This window comes from Opisthocomus hoazin, chromosome W (assembly GCF_030867145.1).
Source record: "Opisthocomus hoazin isolate bOpiHoa1 chromosome W, bOpiHoa1.hap1, whole genome shotgun sequence".
Classification (NCBI taxonomy): domain Eukaryota; kingdom Metazoa; phylum Chordata; class Aves; order Opisthocomiformes; family Opisthocomidae; genus Opisthocomus; species Opisthocomus hoazin.
Genome location: NC_134453.1, coordinates 44178974 through 44202755, shown reverse-complemented (window position 1 = coordinate 44202755; position 23782 = coordinate 44178974). Strand labels below are relative to the sequence as shown.

At 44.7% G+C, this 23782-nt stretch overlaps 1 protein-coding gene across 3 annotated transcripts in view; it reads right to left on the bottom strand.

Annotated features, from left to right (window-relative positions):
• Positions 1–23782, bottom strand: part of LOC142365452 (kinesin-like protein KIF2A) — a 134367-nt gene that overhangs the window by 45782 nt on the left and 64803 nt on the right. For all 3 annotated transcript variants that reach the window (XM_075446283.1, XM_075446284.1, XM_075446285.1), the window contains exons 5-7: positions 4715–4837; positions 3996–4096; positions 803–898 (exon numbers count right to left, since the gene is read on the bottom strand). In XM_075446283.1, coding sequence (XP_075302398.1) covers positions 803–898; positions 3996–4096; positions 4715–4837 — 320 coding nt within the window. The remainder of the gene's footprint in view (positions 1–802; positions 899–3995; positions 4097–4714; positions 4838–23782) is intronic.

Here is a 23782-nt window from a genome sequence, read left to right as displayed (position 1 = left end):
AAGAGTTGGGTTTCTTTACCCTAGAGAAGAGATGGCTCTGAGGAGACCTTATAGAGTCTTTCCAGTACTTAAAGGGGGCCTACAGGAAAGACAGGGAGGGACTCTTTATCAGGGAGTATAGTGATAGGACAGGGGGCAATGGTTTTAAACTGAAAGAGGGTAGATTTACATTAAATATTAGGAAGAAATTCTTCTCTATGAGGGTGGTGAGACACTGGAACAAGTTGCCTAGAGGAGCTGTGGATGCCCCCTCCCTGGCAGCGTTCAAGGCCATGTTGGATGGGGCTTTGAGCAACCTGATCTAGTGGAAAGTGTCTCTGCTCATGGCAGGGGGATTGGAACTAGATGACCTGTAAGGTCTCTTCCAACCTACACCATTCTGTGATTCTGTGATTTCCACAGAGATCTGACAGTCTTCATCATTTAAGGATTCTGCTCCTCTAACTTCTCTGCAAATCAAAGGCCCTCATCATCTTCAATGATCAAATATAAATCTTTATACTCAACAGGGCTTTTCAGAGACGCTTAACAGTTTTGCGTGCACATCCCTTAGCATCCCAGGAAAATCTATAATATAGAGGCTGAGTGACTACTTAGTACATCTTGGTATTATTTTGTAGTCAAAAGATATTTAAACGACATAAAAAATGACTGCAAAAAACAAACCCATATTATAAACAATACTAATATGTACTAAATTACTCATTTTTGATGTTTACAGACAGAAGTATATTCACACATTGAAAAAATTGGAAACAGCAAAATTCAGGACAAAAATTTTCCACGTTACTGGGGTACTTACAGGATCTGCAGTTGTCAGTGGTCTATAATCCAAACTTCCCCTGAAATCTCTTATCATACACATAATTTCATAATTTGGGTTTGTTGCATCAACATCCTAAGGAAGTAAGCAACAGAATTTCTAATACACTCTTTTTCCTGAAATGAACTAATTTCAATATCTTCTGAATTTATTTGTAAAAAAAACCCACATTAACTGCAATGTTATTTTTTTTCTCCAAAACATCATAAATGTCTCAACTGCAAGTTTAATGCCTTTTTCTGTTCTGATGTAGCTAATTTACTGATCATAAAGCAAAACAATTATATGCCTTTTTAATTGAGGACTCATTAAAAGTCTACTCAAGAAAGAAATGACTCCTACCTTTTGCCAGAATCTTCGCATTAAAGAAACACAGTTGAACAACTGCACAACAGATAGCACATACAGTCAACGCTTCTTCCCCTCTATTCTGCTCTGGTCAGTCAACACTTCTGCCCCTCTGTTCTGCTCTGATGCAATCCCTCCCTGCAGGCTGGGCGGAGAATGGATTGAGAGCAGCCCTGAGGAGAAGGACTTGGGGGTACTGGTTGACGAGAAGCTCAACATGACCCAGCAATGTGCACTCACAGCCCAGAAGGCCAACCACATCCTGGGCTTCAAGAGAAGCATGGCCAGCAGGTCAAGGGAGGTGGTTCTGCCCCTCTGCTCCACACTGGGGAGACCCCACCTGGAGTCCTGCGTCCAGCTCTGGAGCCCTCAGCACAGGAAGGGCATAGAGCTGTTGGAGGAAGTCCAGAGGAGGGCCACAAAAATGATCCGAGGGCTGGAACCCCTCTCCTATGGGGAAAGGCTGAGAGAGTTGGGGTTGTTCAGCCTGGAGAAGAGAAGGCTGTGAGGAGCTCTTATAGCAGCCTTCCAGTACCTAAAGGGGGCCTATAGGAAAGATGGGGAAAATCTTTTTCGCAAGGCCTATTGTGGCAGGACAAGGAGTAATGGTTTTAAACTAAGGGAGGGTAGATTCAGACTGGGTATAAGGAAGAAATTTATTACAATGAGGGTGGTGAAACACTGGAAAAGGTTGCCCAGAGAGTTAGTGGAGGCCCCATCCCTAGAAACATTCAAGGTCAGGTTGTATGGGGCTCTGAGCAACCTGATCTAGTTGAAGATGTCCCTGCTCATGGCAGGGGGATTGGACCTAGATGACCTTTAAAGGTCCCTTCCAACCCAAACCATTCTATGATTCTATGACTCTTAATGTGAGATAAGGCGGTCCAACAGACAAATAGATACACTGTTATACAGGTACAAAACACACTGCAGAGGACAGTGCAGGTGCCCCAGCTGCTCTAAACACAACCCTGCTGTATCCGAGTTGGATTAAGGAGGTTGACCCTACTTGCCAGTCCTGAGTTAACTCCTGCAGTTACATGAATGCATTGGAAACTCTTCTAACACTCCTAGACCCCCCTAAAAAGCAGAAGCAATCCCAGTGATACACAATAGGCTACATTAGACTCACAAGACCTCCTGTCCCTAAACCTGGAACCATCAGTATCAGTGTGAGCAGACATGTAAGAGGCCATGCATGGAGTCCCTCTAAACCTCGTGAAGCCTGAGCTAGTGAGCCTACTGTGAGCTGAGCTGGTTCTCTGCAGAATCACTCAAATGTCCTTCCTGTCACTTCTCTTTGCAATTATCAGTTTTTACCCCATTTCAGGACATGCTGCTGATGCCATGCATAGCCAGCTCTGGTGCTCAGACCTTATTAAGCTTTGCATGGCTTTCCACAAATGAGCTAAAACTTCTGGATTACTTCTGGCTGTGGAAATAGCATAGGCACTTTCATAAAGCACTGCATTGGGGTTAATAAGCTGAAATGGAGCCAGCTCATATTTCTACACCTGTGACACAGCTGATCCACACCTCAGACAAAACTGTGCCCTGGTAATCAGACATTGACTGTACCTTTTAGTTGTTCACCCTGACTACACTGAACTAAAAACTACTTACAGTAAGTCCATACAAAATGTATTCCTGCTGAAACATTTCCCTCTAGCATTCAGAAAGGGGAATTGCTTATTATGGAAAAGGTATTTGTCTAATATTCTTATAATCCTGTTTAAAGGTCTTGCCCACCAGAAGCCAGTGCTTGGCTAATTATTGCTGCATTTCACAACAACAACAGAATACACAAAGCAATACGATGCATAGATACATGCAGGTCACCAAGAAAAAGAGAACTTTCTCATACAGAAGTTTAAGGCTTGGATGCAAAGGGAGTTGTCATAGAAGTGCTAAAAAGAAAATTTTAGGTGTAGTACCACATCAAAGAATTTTAATATATTGACCAAAAGTTATTTGCTCCTCACACGTAAAGCCATAGTAATGTTTTGCGTTTAAGTGGATGGAAATTAGAGAACATTAATTCAACATAAGTGATTTTAGGTCAACTTAGAAACATCATTAAACCATGAAGTAAATTGCCTGAATTACTTACCTGATGATGGTAATTCTCATGTCAGTAGCAGATTGGTAGTATCTCTTTAGAGAGACTAACACATACACACAGGCCTGCCAGCAAGATTACACTGTTTTGCTAAAGCTTTTACACTACTGTGACAGAAATTCATTTAATATTAAGAGATTTTCTCAAAGGATTAACAATTTAATTTCTTTCACACAAGTTTCTGACAACTTTCTGCCAAGCTGTTTGCATGATGCAAAGCTAAATTATAAATTTATAGGTGGATGTAAAGGAAAACAAAAACACTAGTCAAACTTGAGCCTCAAATAGATCTCCCGTGAAACATCAAAGATCATAAAGAACAATTTACCATAATGTTGTAATACCTCCTGTATAATAACAGCCCTATCTAAAAGCCAAAGATTTGATTATTTTCATCAATATATTTTCCCTAAGAAATAGCTATCATCAGTACTTGATTTTTAAATAACACACAGAAAGATAAGCAATTGTAAGCAATTATTCCTGTAGGAGGAAAAAGAGGGGGAAAACTGTCTGAAGAAATAGTTATCAGAGCAATGCAACCATGCACCAAAATATTTATCAGAATTGTATACAGGATGAAAACATTTAATTTCAAGATTATTACAGTTCATAAAAATTACTGAAGACTGAAAAATGCACAGTAATTTTGCAAACATCTTCTTTTCCTGACATACATTTTCCATCTGAGCTAAAAATACTAACCTGAGCTCTTTTTTCTCTAAGTTCCTGCTGCTGTAACCTTCTTTTTTCACGTTTTTCTTGCAATTTTTCAACCTCTTTTACACAATTAGATTTTCTACGTGCTTAAAGAAAATGATATAATTTTAAAATATTTTGTTGCATGAATTTAGTATTTGTACTATAACATTTCAATTCTACTAATTTATGAATAATTAGAATGCATTCATTTATATCAATTATCTTTTCAAGCAAATCAGTATTAGTACAGAGTAATTTCAGCAATTTAATTTCTAAAATCTATAGAATAAATGAATTATTAGAAAAAATCATGGGAATAGGACAATAATTGCACAATCAAAACATAAGGACAGTGACCCTCAAAAAAATATTTGGACATGTGATGTTATTTGGATACATGTGATATCATCACATGATATCCATGTGATGATGTTTGAATACATGTGATCACTTGGTTTGAATTAAAAGAAAGCCCAGGCAAATTAAAAAAACCCACCGTCATGGTTAAAAAAAGATAAAGGAAAAACAAAATTCCAAATACTAGAACAACTATGACAAAAGTGAACATTTGTTTACCCACAACACTCTGAAAAAGCTTCTTGAGGAGGCCTACAGGCAACTGCATATATAGACCATTTGACATTTATGGACAACAACATAACCCAAGAGAATGTACATGTAATGTTCAGAACGAATGAATCCTTGATACACGGTTTACATACAAGTGGGTCCAAATTCCTTTTTTGCAGCTTGAACTGGAGATATATCTGAAACACTACCATTCTGTTGTGAGGAGGAAGATTGTTCAGGAAGCTGAGTAGGCCGCGTGCGTGCAGAACCAACCACTGCAAAAGAAAAGCACAAAACCCATCTAGATACAGAAGAGTAATGTTTCTATTTGATTCTGGAATACTTTATTATGACAAGATAAAACGAGGCCCCTTTCAAGACACAACAATTTATTGGGGGCGAGGGGGAGACATATGTGCAGAAAGTCTATTAATAAAGACATTCGGTATGCAGCTTTTTTAATCCTAGTGTTATACACCAACACAACATAATTTTTAAGTACCAATGCTGCACGTGCATATTTTTAAATACTCCACTACGCTCCAGAATTAGTAGAACAACTTATGTGCATAGAATGAAGTATGTACTTGGAGATAGGCAGTTTTGAAGTTTAAAGTGTTGAATTTTTATTTACATTGTAATTATACCCAAAAACCCAGTAAGGAAAAAGGACCCACTGTTTCACATTCTCTAGATGTTACAAAATGGTCCCACCCCATCGAACCTACAATCTGTGGATGAGTAGAGGGACACAAATGAAAGGCAGCAAAGTGCAGCTCAATCTACGAGTGGAAGAAACAAACCTTTTTGATATTACACTGAAAGTGATACGGATACAATCAATATGTCTACCTAAACTTATTAATTCAATATGTGATAAGGATGCCAATTTCTGAAGACGCAGAGTGATGTCTGTTTCCAGTGAATGCAGTGGGAGTGGCGTGCATGCAAGCCTCTTTGGCAGTGCTGAATGTTTTAAGTCATTTTTCAAAGATTTTCTTCAAGCAGCTCTGCTTCAGCTGGCCAGTTTCCTGTACACATTCCTAATTAGGCCTGCCAGAAGAGTACAAAAGTGAAGGTAACAACTTTGATTAGTAGCCTAGAGATGGCATTCCAAATGAAGGCCAGCACACTGTGCAACATGGAGACAACTATGGAAACAGGTATCAAATGGGACAGACAAGACAAATCACCAGATCATTCCAAACATGACAGAAGATCTAGTTTACAGCATGAATTAACTAGACTAAACAAGACAGTGTGCTGAGAAAAGTTTAATTACAAGGCCAACAAAGAACAAATACTTAGGCCAACTGTGTAAGATGCACAGGACTGAAGGAAGGGTTTAAAAGGAATTTTGGTGGATCTTTGGGCACTATCAGTTTAGGTCTTTGACATGCACAGCAGGGGGCTGGGCTGACGGTGTTTAATGTTTTGCTAACTATTGTGTAGTCTGATGGGGGCTAGGAGGCGCCTTAAAGAACCGGTGAAGACCGACCCCATAGGTTGGATGGAAGCCAGGAAACAACTGAGTCTGCGCAAGAACAAAAGGTTAACTAGAGGTGACAAAGAGTCGTCACCTATCTTCATCCCCACGACCCCCGCAGTCGGGAGGAGTCTATGGAAATAACCCCTTGGAACTAATTTTAATACGAAGCAGAGATAGGTTATGCATAGGTATAGGCGTATTGGTAAATCGAACACATATGTAATACTTGATTGTGTAAGCTGAAGAGACAAGTTGCTGATCGGCGTGCATGACTTTGGTGGGGCTACCCCCGTGCTGCCCGGCGCCAAATAAACGTACCTACTTCACAATCTTACAGATTGTGGAGTCTGTTTTCTGCATGTCAGGACACATCAAAATACAAGCTACAGGGTTACTCCATACCAAACAGATCATTTACTACAAATGACAAGTGTATGGATGTGAGGAGACACCATCAATAAGATGTCTCAAATTTAAACCATATTAGTGCGAAAAAAAATATCTCCTCATGAGATTGCTGATTTAACACCCCCCAAAAAAAAGGCAGAAGGGACAAAGTGATCCCAATCGTCTTCCAGAAGAGTCTGAACACTTGCAAAGATAATGCAAGCCCACTTGTTTTTCAAGTTTAAATAGATGGAATGGAGTCTAGTCTGAATTAATGATGGTAGATTAATGTTTGTGTTGCAGTTTGGCCCTGGCTGGCAACAAAAAGGTCACCCGGTCGCTCTATCGGCCCTCCCCCCTGCTGGGGTGGGGAGGAGAATGGAAAGAAAAAGGCAAAAAACTCATTGGTCGGGATAAGGGCAGTTTAACAGAACAGCAAACAAAGGGAACAGTAGCAACAACAATACAGATAAGGAGAATATACAAAACAAACAGCGAAACGAACAGAGCAACTCTCACAGCACAGCGCCCCGCGCGCTCCCGAGCCGCGGGCCAGCTCCCCCCGACCTGGAACCCAGCATCATGGCATGTGGTATGGAATACCCTGTTTTGTTTGGCCAGTTTGGGTCAGCTCACCTGGCTGTGTCTCCTCCTGGCTTCTGGTGAAAATTAACCCTGTCCTGGCTGAACTCAGGACATTATCCACCCCTTATTCTATACCATCTACATCATGCCCAGGTCCCCCATTTCCCAGTTCATCACCACCACTTCTCCTGTATTTAACATATACAAAAACTTAACATTCCCTTAGTTCATGGATCATCACTCTAAAGGGTCCGTTGAGTTCATTTAATCCATGACTTCAGGCTCCATCTGTCGTAACGGTCTTCCATGGCAGGAGAGGTGATGTGTGGTGATGGGCGGTCGCTTGCTGCATCTGGAGCTGTTATGGTTTGGCTGCGGTCGGCAACAAAAGTGCCACGCAGCCGCCCCTCCCCCCACCGGGGGTGCAGAGGAGAATGGAAAGAAACAGGCAGAAACTGGTGGGTCGGGATAAGGGCAGTTAAACAGAACAGCAAACAAAGGGAACAGTGAGTCCCATTGTCCGACTCAATTCTTTCGGGAGTGCCATGTCGCCACAGGACTTGCTTTTCAAGGCTCAGGATAGTGTTCCGGGCGGTGCCATGGGGCACAGGGTAGGTTTCCAGCCATCCGGTGGTGGCCTCCACCATTGTGAGCACATAGCGCTTGCTTTGGCGGGTTTGTGGCAGTGTGATATAGTCAATCTGCCAAGCCTCCCCATATTTATATTTTAGCCATTGTCCTCCATACCACTGAGGCTTTACCCGCTTCGCTTGCTTGATTGCAGCGCATGTTTCACAGTCATGGATAACCTGTGCGATGGTGTCCATGGTCAAGTCCACCCCTCGGTCACGAGCCCATCGGTATGTTGCATCTCTTCCTTGGTGGCCTGAGGTGGTCATGGGCCCACTGAGCTATAAACAGTTCACCCTTATGTTGCCAGTCCAGATCCACCTGAGCCACTTCAGTCTTGGCAGCCTGATCCACCTGCTGGTTGTTTTGATGTTCCTCAGTGGCCCGACTCTTAGGGACGTGGGCGTCCACGTGGCGCACTTTTACAACCAACTGCTCCAGACGGGCAGCAATATCTTGCCACAATGGGGCAGCCCAGATGGGTTTGCGTCTGCGCTGCCAGTTGTTCTTCTTCCATTGCTGCAGCCACCCCCACAAGGCATTGGCCACCATCCAGGAGTCGGTGTAAAGATAGAGCACTGGCCACTTCTCTCGACTGGCAATGTCTAAAACCAGCTGGATGGCTTTCACCTCTGCAAACTGGGTTGACTCACCTTCTCCTTCTGCAGTTTCCGTGACTTGTCGTGTAGGGCTCCATACAGCAGCCTTCCACCTCCGCTGCTTCCCCACAATGCGACAGGACCCATGCGTGAACAGGGCATACTGTTTCTCATCTTCTGGCAGCTGTTATACAGTGGGGCCTCTTCAGCATGTGTCGCCTCCTCCTCTGGTGATACTCCGAAGTCTTTGCCTTCTGGCCAGTCCGTGATTACCTCCAGAATTCCTGGGCAACTGGGGTTTCCCATTCGGGCCCACTGTGTGATCAACGTAGCATCGGTGGCATGATGCGTAGAGGAGACCCTCTCTTTGAACATCCAGCCCAGGACGGGCAATCGTGGTGCTAGGAGGATCTGTGCTTCACTGCCGACCACTTCTGAAGCAGCTCAAACGCCTTCATATGCTGCCAGAATCTCTTTTTCAGTGGGAGTATAGCAGGCCTCAGATCCTTTGTATCCCTGGCTCCAGAACCCCAGGGGTCGACCTCGAGTCTCCCCCGGTGCTTTCTGCCAGAGACTCCAGGTTGGGCCATTCTCCCCGGCTGCGGTGTAGAGCACGTTTTTAACGTCTTGTCCTGACCGGACTGGACCAAGGGCTACGGCATGAACTATCTCCCGTTTAATTTGTTCAAATGCCTGTCGTTGCTCAGCGCTCCATTCAAAATCATCCTTCTTCCGGGTCATGTGGTACAGAGGGCTTACAATCTGGCTGTAATTTGGGATGTGCATCCTCCAAAAACCCACAACACCCAGGAAGGCCTGTGCTTCCTTTCTGCTGGTTGGTGGAGACATAGCTGCTATTTTGTTGATGACATCCATTGGGATTTGTCGGCGCCCATCCTGCCATTTTATCCCAAATAGCTGCATCTCTTGGGCAGGTCCCTTGACTTTACTTCGCTTAATGGCGAAACCGGCTTTCAGAAGGATCTGAACTATTTTCTCCCCTTTCTCAAAAACTTCCTCCGCTGTGTCACCCCATACAATGATGTCATCGATGTACTGCAGATGTTGTGGGGCTTCACCCTTTTCCATTGCAGTCTGGATTAGTCCATGGCAAATGGTGGGACTGTGTTTCCACCCCTGGGGCAGTCGATTCCAGGTGTACTGGACGCCCCTCCAGGTAAAAGCAAACTGTGGCCTGCACTCTGCTGCCAAAGGGATGGAGAAGAATGCATTAGCGATGTCGGTTGTAGCATACCACTTGGCTGCCTTTGACTCCAGCTGATATTGAAGTTCTAGCATGTCTGGCACAGCAGCACTCAGTGGTGGTGTGACTTCATTCAGGCCACGGTAGTCTATTGTCAGTCTCCACTCTCCATTAGATTTTCTTACTGGCCATATGGGACTATTAAAGGGTGAGCGAGTTTTACTGATCACTCCCTGACTCTCCATTTGAGGGATCAGCTGATGAATGGGGATAAGGGAGTCTCGGTTGGTACAATACTGTCGCCGGTGCACCAGTGTGGTCGCGATTGGCACCTGTTGTTCTTCAACCCTCAGCAATCCCACAACGGAAGGATCCTCCGAGAGACCAGGCAAAATGGACAGCTGTTTAATTTCTTCCGTCTCCACAGCAGCTATACCAAAAGCCCACCGATACCCCTTTGGGTCCTTGAAATACCCTCTCCTAAGATAGTCTATGCCAAGGATGCACGGAGCCTCGGGGCCAGTTACAATGGGGTCCTTCTGCCACTCCTTCCCAGTGACGCTCACTTCAGCCTCCAATACAGTCAGCTCTTGGGACCCCCCTGTCACTCCCGAAATACAAATGGACTCTGACCCTTTGAAATCTGGTGACATTAAAGTACACTGTGCACCAGTGTCCACTAGAGCTTTATACTCTTGTGGATCTGACGTGCCAGGCCACCGAATCCACACCGTCCAAGGAATGCCGTTGTCCCAGTCCTCCACCTGGCTGGAGGCAGGGCCCCTTTAATCCTGGTCAGAGAATTTGCTGCTCACCTGCTGTAAAAATGACTTGGAGGTCTGTAATTAATGGCCTTGCTGCACTTGTGAAATGCAAGACGAAAAACAAACGGACTGAAGCGTCTCTCAACTGAGATGTCAAGAGCCAAAGAGATAACCAAGGAAGCAGTTAACTGGTGCTTATCTTATCAGACAAAAGTAAGAGGGGATAGCCCATCACTGCAAACCAAGTGTAAACCAAGTGTAAACCGTTTCCATGATGGCATGACTGGCTGGGTAGATGAAGGGAGAGCCGTGGATGTTGTCTACCTCGACTTCAGCAAGGCTTTCGACACTGTCTCCCATAACATCCTCCTAGGGAAGCTCAGGAAGTGTGGGCTGGATGAGTGGTCAGTGAGGTGGACTAAGAACTGGCTGAATGGCAGAACTCAGAGGGTTGTCATCAGCGGCGCTGAGTCTAGTTGGAGGCCGGTAACTAGTGGTGTTCCGCAGGGGTCAGTACGGGCCCCGTCTTGTTCAACTTCTTCATCAACGACCTGGATGAAGAGTTAGAGTGTACCCTCAGCAAGTTTGCTGATGACACCAAACTGGGAGGAGTGGTGGATACACCAGAAGGCTGTGCTGCCATTCAGCGTGACCTCGACAGGCTGGAGAGTTGGGCAGAGGGGAACCTGATGAGGTTCAACAAAGGCAAATGAAGGGTCCTGCACCTGGGGAGGAACAACCTCATGCATCAGTACAGGCTTGGGGCGGACCTGCTGGAGAGCAGGTCTGTGGAGAGGGACCTGGGTGTGCTGGTGGACGACAGGTTAACCATGAGCCAGCAGCGTGCCCTGGCTGCCAAGAAAGCTAACGGGATCCTGGGATGCATTAGGAGGAGTGTGGCCAGCAGGTCGAGGGAGGTTCTCCTTCCCCTCTTCACTGCCCTAGTGAGGCCTCATCTGGAGTATTGTGTCCAGTTCTGGGCTCCCCACTTCAAGAAAGATGAAGAGCTGCTGGAGACAATCCAGCCGAGGGCTACAAGGATGATGAGGGGACTGGAGCATCTCTCCTACGAGGAAAGGCTGAGGGAGCTGGGCTTGTTCAGCCTGAAGAAGAGAAGGCTGCGAGGAAACCTAATATATGCTTACAAATATCTCAAGGGTGGGTGTCAGGAGGATGGGCCAAACTCTTTTCAGTGGTGCCCAGTGACAGGACAAGGGGCAATGGGCACAAACTGAAGCAGAGGAAGTTCCGTCTGAACATGAGGAAGAACTTCTTCCCTCTGAGGGTGACGGAGCACTGGAACAGGCTACCCAGGGAGGTTGTAGAGTCTCCTTCTCTGCAGATATTGAAGACCCGCCTGGACAAGGTCCTGTGCAGCCTGATGTAGGTGACCCTGCTTTGTCAGGGGGGTTGGACTAGATGACCCACAGAGGTCCCTTCCAACCCCTACCATTCTGTGATTCTATGATTCTGTGAAGTGATCTGTGAGGTGCTGCGGAGGCTGTGCAGCCAGAGATTGCTTCAGAGATTGCTTTGGACAAAGCACAGATGGCCCCCGGATTCGCATACCAAGATGCCCGCTCCGAAGGCGTGTCACACTGCTGAGTCCCGCTTCTGAAGACACGACATTCCATGCCAAGAGCCAATCGATACACAGTAATTGACTTAGTCCCACCTCACCAAAAGATTTCCAAACATATAAAAATTGGCACTTGAAAACTCTCTTTGGGAGGAGGAGCCAAGCGAGAACTTCACCTGACGGACGGGTCGACAGGCCTGAACCTCTCTTCCCCCGCCAAGAAGGGACGCCTTTTTGGTAAGAGTCGCGCCTCTGACTTTGTCAGATGTATCCCCGGGAACACATTGTTAACTAAAGCGCTAAATTATTACTTTGAGCTCAACTTTTGTAGACAGTGCATTTATCAATGGCAATTACAAATCTGTGATACCTGTCACTTGAATAGATTACCTATTGCTTCAACTTTGCGAAACTGTTTCAGTGAAAGTCCTTGGAAGGGCTCTGGCAGGAGGGTTGAATATCACACTTCCCTTACCCCCCCCTTTAACTTGACAGTAGAAAACTTGGTGTAGTCAGCAGGATTGCCATGGATAAACTGCTACAAAAATGTAAGTGTGCACCTTCACAAGCGGGAATTGAATGGGCCCAGAAATTCTGGAAAGATGAGGATAAAGTGGTAGAACGTATAAAACAATGTTTAAGTGAGCATAAGATCAAAGAAACTAAAGGCAAAAAATTTATTTGTGTTGTATTAGGGGCTTGCCTATTTTGCGCGCAGAAAGAAATTAGAGTCCCCACCACCTGAAAAAATTGCAGATATAGAATATGCTGCACTAAAATCAGAAAATGAAGTGTTAAAAACTTCACTGACTTCTGAAAAGGAAAGTGGAAAGAAATTGGAGACACAAGTAGACACCCTAAAAGGTGAAATCGGTTACCTTAAATCGCAATTGTTTTGGGCCAACAGGCGAGAAAAACATTTAGAAGAAAAATTATATCTCTCATTAAACCAGACACTGTCCTCAGTCTCAGCTAAACAAGTCCGCAAATTAATACAGTATGCGGATCCCGAGACATGGGATGGAGACATCTGGGACAGTGATGATAATGACGAACTGGAGGAAAATTCTGATTATGATGTGGCCCCAGAACCTATACCTATTCGGCCATTGATTAAAACAGAAACCACAGATGAGGGGGGAGAACAGGCTCGTACTACTGTACGAACCATCCCATGGTCTCCTGCTGAACTGGCAAAATTGCAGGGAAAATATTCCAGGCGTCCGGAGGAGTCCGAGAGAGAATATGTATGTCGAATCTCCCTCACCGGGGGAGATAGAATCCTCTCAAATGAGGAAGAAGCAGGAGGCTACTGGGGTCCTGGAGTATTCCTAACTACCACTCAGGGTAATCATAATTACTCATTAACTATGCGAGCTGCTTATTGGGCTGGTGGCATAGACCCGCATGACAGAGGAGAACCTCTTGTTATAAAAACCTCAGGGTTCTCTGATTTGGTGACATCTGTGCAAAAGGCTGCCTTCATACAAGCAATGCATGAGCGGGATGTGTTAAGAAGATCCCCAATGTTAGCCCCTATAGATCGGGCAAGATTAACTCCACTGATCCGAGGCCTCCCAGACAGTTTAAAAACATATGTGGCCAATATACAAGACCGACTTCAAGTCACTTGCCCCAGACAAGGCCGATGCCCACGTCGAGGGCAAGATCAGGATCAGGACCAAGATCAAAGTCAAGTAATCACTTGGAGTGAATTTGTACAAGATATTTTTAGTAGAGACAGCAGTGACAGGACAAGGGGTAATGGTTTTAAACTAAAACAGGGTAGGTTTAGGCTGGATATAATGAAGAAATTCTTTACAATGAGGGTGGTGAAACACTGGAACGGGTTGCCCAGAGAGGTAGTGGAGGCCCCATCCCTGGAAACATTCAAGACCAGGTTGGAGAGGGCTCTGAGCAACCTGATCTAGTTAGCGGTGTCCCTGCTCGCTGCGGAGGGTTGGACTAGATGACCTCTAGGGGTCCCTTCCAACCCAAAACTTTCTATGATTCTATAGTGCACTACGGGCGCAGGATGGGATGGATCAGATCCTCACAGTTATCTGATCCGCCACCTTGTCGACTTCGCCAGATTCACAGCCCTAAGGCTAAGCCCGAATGCAAATTAAAATTTGATACGGAGCGTAATGAGCTCTGGCGTAAAGCTCAAACTATTGGGGTGCCATGGCTTATACTGATTGGTATATCCACCACTGACCTAAATATTCTTGTACAGTCATTAAGCCATAAGCTTAATTCAACAAAGAAAGGTCAGCCGGCAGAAAACAAAACAACTCCTGTTAACACTGCACCCTCTGCCCTACAGCAGGAGCTAATTGATCTAACAGACCCTCAGGCAAAAAACGAATATCCCCGGGGAGGGCTGTGAGCCTCCTTCCTCGGTGGGTACTAGCTATACAGTGGCTCTCTGATATACCTCCCAAACCTGTCATTGCCATCCCGGTGGGACCAAAGAAAGTTTTTGTAAATTTTGTCATTGATATGGGTGCTCAGATTTCGGTAACCACCAAGGAGACTGCAACATGCTTAAATGTAAAACCTGGTCGCCATAAAGTAAAATTTACAGGCATTGATGGAGTCATAAGGAAATGCCCTACAGCAAAAATTACCCTGTGGCTCCCGGGCAAACCAAGATTAACCCGCACTGAAGTACTGGTCGGTGCTGCTAACACTAATATGTTGGGATTTGATTTGTTGTATGGCAGAGTGTGGAAACTCCCTGATGGTTCAGTTTGGAGTTTTTCTGGGTGAGAAATTAAACAGAATGAGCCTAAAAAAATAAATTTATTAGGAATGTCCATATCTTTACCACCATCAAAAATTACAAACACAAAACAGTACACCTTACCGGCAGCTGTGCAATTGGGTATTGACGGGGTGGTAAGAGACTTAGAGAACCAAGGCATCATCACTCGTACGCACTCACCCTATAATTCCCCTGTCTGGCCAGTAAATAAACCAAACGGGCAGTGGAGACTCACAATTGATTACAGGCGATTAAATGCCAACACTGCACCTTTAACTGCAGCTGTACCTAGCATTGCAGAATTGGTAACTCAGATACAGGGAGCATCTCACACATGGATGGCAACTTTAGATGTGAAAGAAAGTTTTAGGAACTTTAGTATACTGGTGTAAACATGTCCCTGGATTTTCTATCATTGCTCGACCCCTTTACAATTTTGCTACGAAAAAAAGAAATCGTGGGAGTGGACAAATCAACATTCTAATGCCCTGGAGACACTGGTAAAAGAATTGAGGCTATTTCAGCAGCTAGGTCCTGTACATCCCTCTGATCCAATCCATTTGGAATGGGGATTTAGGGAACACGGTTCTCACTGTAATGTTTGGCAAAGAGGACCTGAAGGGCCTGAGCATCCACTTGAGTTCAGTTCAAAGTCCTTTAATGATACTGAATCGCGATACTCGGACCTGGAAGAGGGACTATTGTCTTTGGTACGAGCTGTAAGGGAGTGGAACAAATAAGAAAAAAACAGAGTGTAATCATTCGGGGACCTTTCCCTCTACTAGGTACAATTTGTAAAGGGACAGTGCCGCCTGCTGGCATTGCCCAAAAGCCTACGGTCCGTAAGTGGTATGCCTGTCTGCAAAGCATCCATGAGATTATGCCTATTACAGAGGGCAGCACTAAAGTGACTAAATTACAAATAGATATAGACAGCTCTTTGCTGTTCCAAACTCCTCCAAGCAAACCATCTCCGATTTGGGAGGCGCTTCCTCTAACAGAAACCAGCAACCTCGAAGGGGTATGGTTCACTGATGCATCATCCTATAGGCAAAACAGTGAGTGGAATTATAATGCAGTGGCGCTGGAAGTAGCCACGGGAGAACGGGTCAGCGAAACAGGTAAAGGAAGCGCACAAGTGGGGGAGCTTAGGGCAGTCTTATTAGCTGCACAACACGGTGCTGACTGTATTTACACTGACTCATATGCTGTTTTTAAAGGAGCTACTGAGTGGGTGAGCCACTGGGAAGCCAAGGACTGGCAGGTAGATAGAGTCCCAGTCTGGCAAACTGACAGCTGAAAACAATTGCTAAAAATAGGAGAACAAAGGATACTGCACATATTGGTTGGGTGAAAGGGCATGATCGATCAGCCTCTATTGCTGCCCAGTTCAATCAACAAGTTGATAGCCTCACATGGCTACACAAAATTGATATTGCAAGTTATGATCTAGAATGGGAACGTTTACTTGAATGGTTGCATGTAAAACGAGGGCACACTGGCCCAGCCCATTTGTATTGGGGAAGGCATAGCCTGAGCATGGCCTGTGTCAACAAAACTGTGTGAACAAGTGGTAACGCCTGTTCACAGTGTCACCTGGGACTTAACAAAGATCATCCAAGTAAGGCACCTCCCATGCACATCCGAAACAAAAAAACACTGTGGCACACCTGGCAAATTGATTGCATAGGTCCATTGAGACCCTCAGGGGGTAAAAAACATGTATTAGTAAGGGTGGAAGTTGTTTCAGGAATTACCATGACAACAGCTGTCCCGGCTGCAACTGGAGATAACACAGTTCACAGCCTGAACGAATGGTTCAGCACACTCCCCCTTCCTGAGGAGATTCAAAGTGACAAGGGATCACACTTTACAGCCACAGTGGTACAAGACTGGGCAAAAGAAGAAGGAATTCGGTGGGTATTCCATACTCCGTACTACCCCCAAGCAAACGGTATTGTTGAGCGAACAAACGATTTGCTTAAAACCCACGAATCTGGGTGGCATCTGCGATTATCCAATGCCATCTATCAATTAAATAATAGATGGACCGGAGACGGCTGTCCCAAAATGAAAGCCATCTCTGCTTCTGCCACAACTCTGGTGCCAAAGGCAGATGTAAAACCAGAACATCCTACTGGCTTTTACGCAGGCCAGCCAGTGCTGGTTAAAATTCCTCAGATTAAAACAGTGGCACTAGTATTAACAAAACCAAAAAATTTGTACGCTCGGAAAGCGAAAGATAGCTCTGGAAAACTGCATCGAATCAGTACTAGATGAATAGTACCTACCTTTTAACCTATTATATGTCGGTTTCAATGACAACTGAGCACTTTCCTTTCTTTTCTGTTTACAGGTATTTTCCAAACGCTGGGAAACTGTCGCGGAGGATGAACCGGACTCGACACGACGATCAATGTGATCAGGTACAAGCCGTTTATTAGCCCCAGATAGTTCAAATTTGTATTCTCCATTACATACGCGGCGATCTCCCATTGGCAATAATCAAATTAAATCACATAGCAACCCGATCATGATTGGTGTGCATTACTTGTTCATGCGCTGTGCTCGTGGCCTTCTTGCAGGTGGCAAGTTCCGCTTCAGTATCCTGGACTGATTTTCTTTGCATTCATTTCCTTGTTTATACCACCGTTTGTCCTCTAGATGCCCTTGCGGCCTTATGCTAAGGCTTCATGGCCTCATAGAGAAAATGCTGGATTGCTCACATGTCCCCAGTTCTTTAATGCTTCATCCTCCACAGGAAACTACGCCTAAAATCATGGACTGTCACGTGTCAAAACAGACTGCCCTCAAGGACTGCTGATTTATACTTCTAGTCCTAGTCAGTGGAATCATCTGTGAACCAAAGTTTCCAGAAGGTCGAAACAATCTGACAAAAAGGACAGTAGTGATTTAATTTTGATAGATATACTGATTTCTAGCTTTTCTTGTATATTATGTGACCTTTTTACCTTTTTACTTTATTTTTTAGGTTACTGTTTTTATAATACACAATAGTTTTCTTTTGTTGTGGTTATTATAGTTATAATTTACTATAGAATTGTCAATATGAATCTTCTATCATGCATTGGTAGTGGTAGACAAGTATATGTAAGTTTAACATGTGTTTACATATTAGGTGTAATGATTGTGCATGTGTTCCATAGAGATTATAATCAAAAAACAAAGAAGTCTTTGGGTATGATAGAGGAAAACACAGCCTTTAAGTTGTTACAAGGATTTCTCAGAATGATGAATTGGACTCAGGGAACCACTTGTCTTATATTGCCAACAACCCCTGCAGAGGGACTCCCTTTTACGGTTATTCCCCTTGACTTAAAAGGAGCACTGCTGGATTTATGGGAAATGAAAGACAATACCATCTCCATACCATGGGGAAGTGGAATTACCTACAAACATTATACTTATCCTTCAAACCTTAACTATACCAACATATGGTCTAACTAACTGCACTCGAATTTGACAAAAACTTCCTGAATTTAAACAAGATAAAATTGTCTATTGACTGTACGGAGGTACCCTGGCTTGACCAGCCTCCTCGACCATTCTGGGGTGTACCTATTACCGTTAAATACAGTATCCCAGTACAAGTTGAATGGTGTATCGAATTTCCCTCAAACTATGGATCTAAGTGTAGTCCACAATCTAATGATGTACCTTGTATGTGGACTGTTGCTGATCATAGAACTCGTTTTACACCATGGGGAGAAAATACTGATGAGTACCCATGGGTATGGATGGTTGCAGACCTTTACCATGCTTTAAGAAGTGTATGTTTGTGTCATAATTACAGTGCTCCAATCCCTAAGACAAGGTCAGATTGTATGATAAAAGTGGATCCCAAACAGGTTAACAAATTAGCATATCATATAGTTTCTAGCAACAATGCTGAGCCACAGGCCAAAAGATGCCGAGTTCCTTTCCAACATTATCTAAATGGACATAATAGCCTCGATGAACTAGAAAACAGTACGTGTAGCACTTTAATGCTACCTGCACCACCTGAAACTGTATGGGTGTGTTCCAATGGACAAATATCAGACTACATTCAACCCTATTGGGATGGATTAGAATGTACTCTAGGTATTCCAAGCTTGTGTCCTACTATAGCTTTTAATTTCATTCAATCCTTAACAAAATCACGAGGATATAGAGCTAAAAGACAGTCACAAATGTGGAACTCCATGCAAGAAAATGGTAATCTTTTTGCCTGGCCGAGCTATTATACACCAGCAATGAGACTAAACTTAGGAATGAAAGCTTTTTGGGGTTATTGGACAGTAACAACCAATAATCGATTATATATAGAAAATTTGACGGGGCAAGTAGAATCCCTAGCAAACTGGACAAAAACAGCAATTAATGCAGTTGACTTGCAGGTGCAAGCTACATCCAAAATGACGCTACAAAATAGGTTAGCCTTAGATGTGATTTTGTTAAAAGAAAGTGGTGTTTGTGGATGGCTAAATGCCTCCTATCCTGATGAAACCTGCTGTGTGTCTATCCCAAATGTATCCGTCACTTTACATCAAGCCATGGATGAAATGCGTCAGATTGCAGAACAGTCTCAAGAACTTCGTGAAAATATGAATCAGAAGCCCTGGGAATGGACGGGGTGGATCTCGAAAGTTTTTAATGGACTTGGACTAAACATTAGTGGATGGATACAAAGTGTGATTCAATATGTTTTGATGTTTATTGTACTCCTTATTGTTATTTGTGTGGGTTTATCATGTGTACAATCTTCACTAGTTAAAACTTTTAGTGCGCATATTAGAATGCTTCAAGTTCATAACCCTGAATATGTACCTTTAATTCCTTCTCCTATTAGGGAGGAAGATGAGCCCCTCAACCCATCTGAACCTAAATTCATCTAATATTCCTTTTTGACAAGATGTGACTAAAGTCATGGGATGGATAATGTAATCAATGGCCTTGCTGGACTTGTCGAATGCAAGACCAAAGACAAACGGACTGAGGTGTCTCTCCACTGAGGTGTCAAGAGCCGAAGAGATAACCAAGGAAGTAATTAACTGGTGCTTATCTTATCAGACAAAAGTAAGGGGCAATAGCCCATCACTGTAAACCCAGTGATCTGTGGGGCGCCGCGGAGGCTGCGCAGCCAGAGATTGCTTCGGATAAAGAACAGGTGGCCCCCAGATGCACATACCAAGATGTCCGCTCCGAAGGCATGTCACACTGCTGAGTCCCGCTTCTGACGACACGACATTCCATGCCAAGAGCCAATCGACACAAAATAATTGACTTAGTCCCACCTCACCAAAAGATTTCCAAACATATAAAAATTGGCACTTGCAAACTCTCTTTGGGAGGAGGAACCAAGCAAGAACTTCACCTGACAGATGGGTCAACGGGCCTGAAACTCTCTTCTCCCGCCAAGAAGGGAAGCCTTTTTGGTAAGAGTTACACCTCTGACTTTGTCAGACGTACCCCCGGGAACACATTGTTAACTAAAGCGCTAAATTATTACTTTGAGCTCAACTTTTGTAGACAGTGCATTTATCAATGGCAATTCCAAATCTGTGATACCTGTCACTTGAATAGATTACCTATTACTTCAACTTTGCGAAACTGTTTCAGTGAAAGTCCTTGGAAGGGCTCTGGCAGTCAAGTTGAATATCAGACTCCCCTTACCACCCCTTTAATGCGACAAGGTCCCTTCCAGAGGATCGGAATCAAGATCAAACTGTCTACCTGGTCTGGAGAGCCGCCCGCTTAAAACTATAGCAGCATTTTTCCTAACAGAATCCCCTTTTGTGATTGTTTTACCTCTCAACTCACGCACTCGTGCCTCTACACTTGAGTTAGGTTTTCCATCCCACTTCCTCATGTCCTCTCTGTGGTCACGCAGGTAAAACCACAGGGTGCCCCGTGGTGTGTAACCTCTGTATTCTCTCTTCTGAGCAGAGTAACGCTTGCCCCTAATAGCTGAGATGCTGGCCCGTACAGGTGGGGAGTAGGACGTGCTCTCTTCGAGTCACTGGACCTCCTGGGACAACTTCTCCACAACTGAGACAAGGGAGGAAGAGAGACTTTCCTCATATTGCCAGAGTCTGACAGCCACCCCATCCACTGTTGGTGCCTCTTCACCTCTCCGGTTTACTACTGCCAGTGATTTGGCATATTAGGATGGTGTGCTCCGCACAAACTTCCTCCACATAGATGGTGTGCACTGGACTTCATCTGGGTCTGTGGGTACCTGCTCATCAGCTGTGTCATAGTAAACCAGCTCCCGCACAGCTAATTCCCTCAAGTACTAAATACCTCTTTCCATATTGGTCCACTTGCCAGGACAGCATACAAAATCGTCACTGAAGGGGTACCTCTCCCTCATGCCTGAGAGATGTCTCCTCCAGAGGCTGAGGACTTGGTCCTTTTTCCCAATGGCCTTGTCAATGCCCCCTTCCCTGGCCAGGGATCCCAGCTGCTCGACCTGATTTATACCCACCGCTAACTCCGGTAAAGGTTACGGCAACCCCCGGCCCCACAGCAGATGAAATTTTACAGGCGCAATGAGAGAAATCAATATCATGCATGTCACTTAGTAAACACCCCCCTTTTGCTCCTAAAACGCTCCCTTCTGCTCCTACACCCCCCCCCCCCTTTGGCTCCTACACAGCCTCTGACTCGTACGGGACCATTGAATGTTGTCGGACGGTCGAACGTATTGTTAGATAAATGTAGGATTGATGCGCTCTGCAAAGGAGGTGTTTCTATCCTTCAAGCTATGCCTGTAGTATATAAGCCTAACCAAGCCCCAGAGTATGCTTACTTACCATAAGAGGCTATTAAGGAGGTTCGTAAATCCATACGAGAATATGGTCTCCAGGCTTCGTTTACTATGATCCTCATACAGGCTATAGGAGAATCTTCTGTCATGACCCCTTCTGATTGGCGAACAGTACTTAGCATGGTTCTATCATCTGCACAATATACCATCTGGGCATCAGAATATAAGGAATTTGTAATTGTGCAAGTTATGGAGAATATTTCTGCTGGATTAGGTATTGGAGAAAACAAGTTGCTGGGTTGAGATAATTATGCCACAGGGGGAGCACAGGCGACACTGCCAAGACCGGTATTTATGCAAGCCGCGGATTTAACTCTCAAGGCCTTGCGAAAGGTGCCAGATCTTGGCCGGCGAGAAACGTCTTTCGTGTCAATTCTACGGGGATCTCAGGAAACCTGTGTTCAGTTTTTAGATCGGTTACAGACTGCTATTATGAGACAAACTGAACAAGAGGAAGCCGCTGAGATCTTGCTATTTCAGCTTGCAACCAAAAAAGTACAACAGGGTCCCTCTACAACAGTCGATGTATCCGACCTGAGATCAAAGCAGGGTGAATTCCAGCCTAAAACCGCACAGTCCCTCCAACGCAGCACAGCACGCAGTGCCAGTAGTCACCGCACCAGACGGGTCAGCAAACCTCACACCTGCTGGGGCACATGGCCCCCCGCGCGCCTCTGCTTCACGCCGAGCCGGCAGGCTCCCCTCGATCGGCAACCGGCAGCACAGCACGGCCCGGCCCCCCACCCCCCCCCCCGCCCCCGGCACGTATGCCCGACCCGGCACGACCCAGAAGCGGCACGGCCAGAACTGTTTTCCTTACGTTTAAGCCCTTGGTTGGAAAAAGTGTGTACAATTCAATTACGGCAGTAGAATTCCTTGTGGACAAACAGCTGGCATAAGGTCACCTGGTACCATCTACTAGTCCATGGAACACCCCTATATTTGTCATTCCAAAAAAGGCTGGTAAATGGTCATTATTACAAGATCTGCATGCTATAAATGCAGTAATGAGCCCAATGCAGCCACTACAGCCTGGTGTTCCTAACCCAGCTATGATCCCAGAAGACTGGCCTCTTTTTGTTATTGATTTAAAGGACTGTGGGGTTTTTTTACAGTTTTTTTACACCCTGATGATTGTGCTCATTTTGCATTTTCTGTGCCTTCAGTTAACAACAGCAAACCTATGCAGCGATACCATTGGGTCGTTCTGCCACAAGGCATGATGAATAGCCCCACGATTTGCCAGGTAGTCGTGGATGCAGCACTAAAAGAAGTACGGCAATCCTTCAGTCGGATCTACTTATATCACTATATGGATGACATCCTCCTTGCTGCTGAAACACAAAATGTCCTGCTCACTGCTTTCGCTAAATTAGAATTGTCATTAAAGATCTTCGGGTTGCAGATAGCCCCGGAAAAGGTGCAGACAGAGCAGCCCTGGAAGTATCTAGGATGGAAACTCTTTACTTCACAAGTGTTCCCACAACCATTGCGTATTGTTGATCAGGTCACCACTCTTCATGATTTACAAAAAGTATTAGGAACAATTAATTGGGTATGACCCCTTCTGGGCATCACAAGTGAAGAGTTGTCCCCTCTATCTACCTTGTTGAAAGGGGACTCAGATTTGTTATCTTCCAGGAGATTGACACCAGAAGCAAAAACTGTCTTGCAGAAGGTTTCAGATAAAATCGCAACTTCCTTTGCCTCCAGAATCAATGTCAAGTTACCAATAGATTTGTATATAATTTATGCTTTTTTCCAGCCTTATGCTCTTTTAGGTCAGCGGTGTGCTAACGCGCAGGAGTTGAAGACTCTGGAATGGATCTTTTTGTCTCATATGCCCATGAAAACATTAACCACAGAGGTAGACATGATAGTGTCCTTCATAGCACAAGGTCGGAATCGCTGTCAGCAATTGACAGGACGTGATCCTGATGCTATTTACCTGCCGCTGGCTAAAGATGACTTTGTGGTGTTAAACAGGGAATCCTTATTACTGCAAGCCGCTCTAGCTGATTATTGGAATGACATACGTTATACCCTTCCACAACATAAGCTGTTACATTCCCTCTCTCAAATTTCATTGCAGCCAAAAAACCGATGTGTTCCTTTTCCTATTAAAGGAGCACGAACAGTGTTTCTGGACGGATCAGGGAAAACACGTACAGCTGTAGTTGTGTGGAAACATACATATTTCTCAGATTGGCTATCATCTGTTTTAGTCGTTGAAGGATCCACACAAATTGTTGAACTATCAGCGGTTTTGCACGCCTTTAAATTGTTTTCAACTGAACCACTCCATGTTGTCACAGATTCTGCATATGTTGTGGGTATTGTTCAATGCATTGAAGATGCAATGATAAAAGAGGTCAATAACAAAC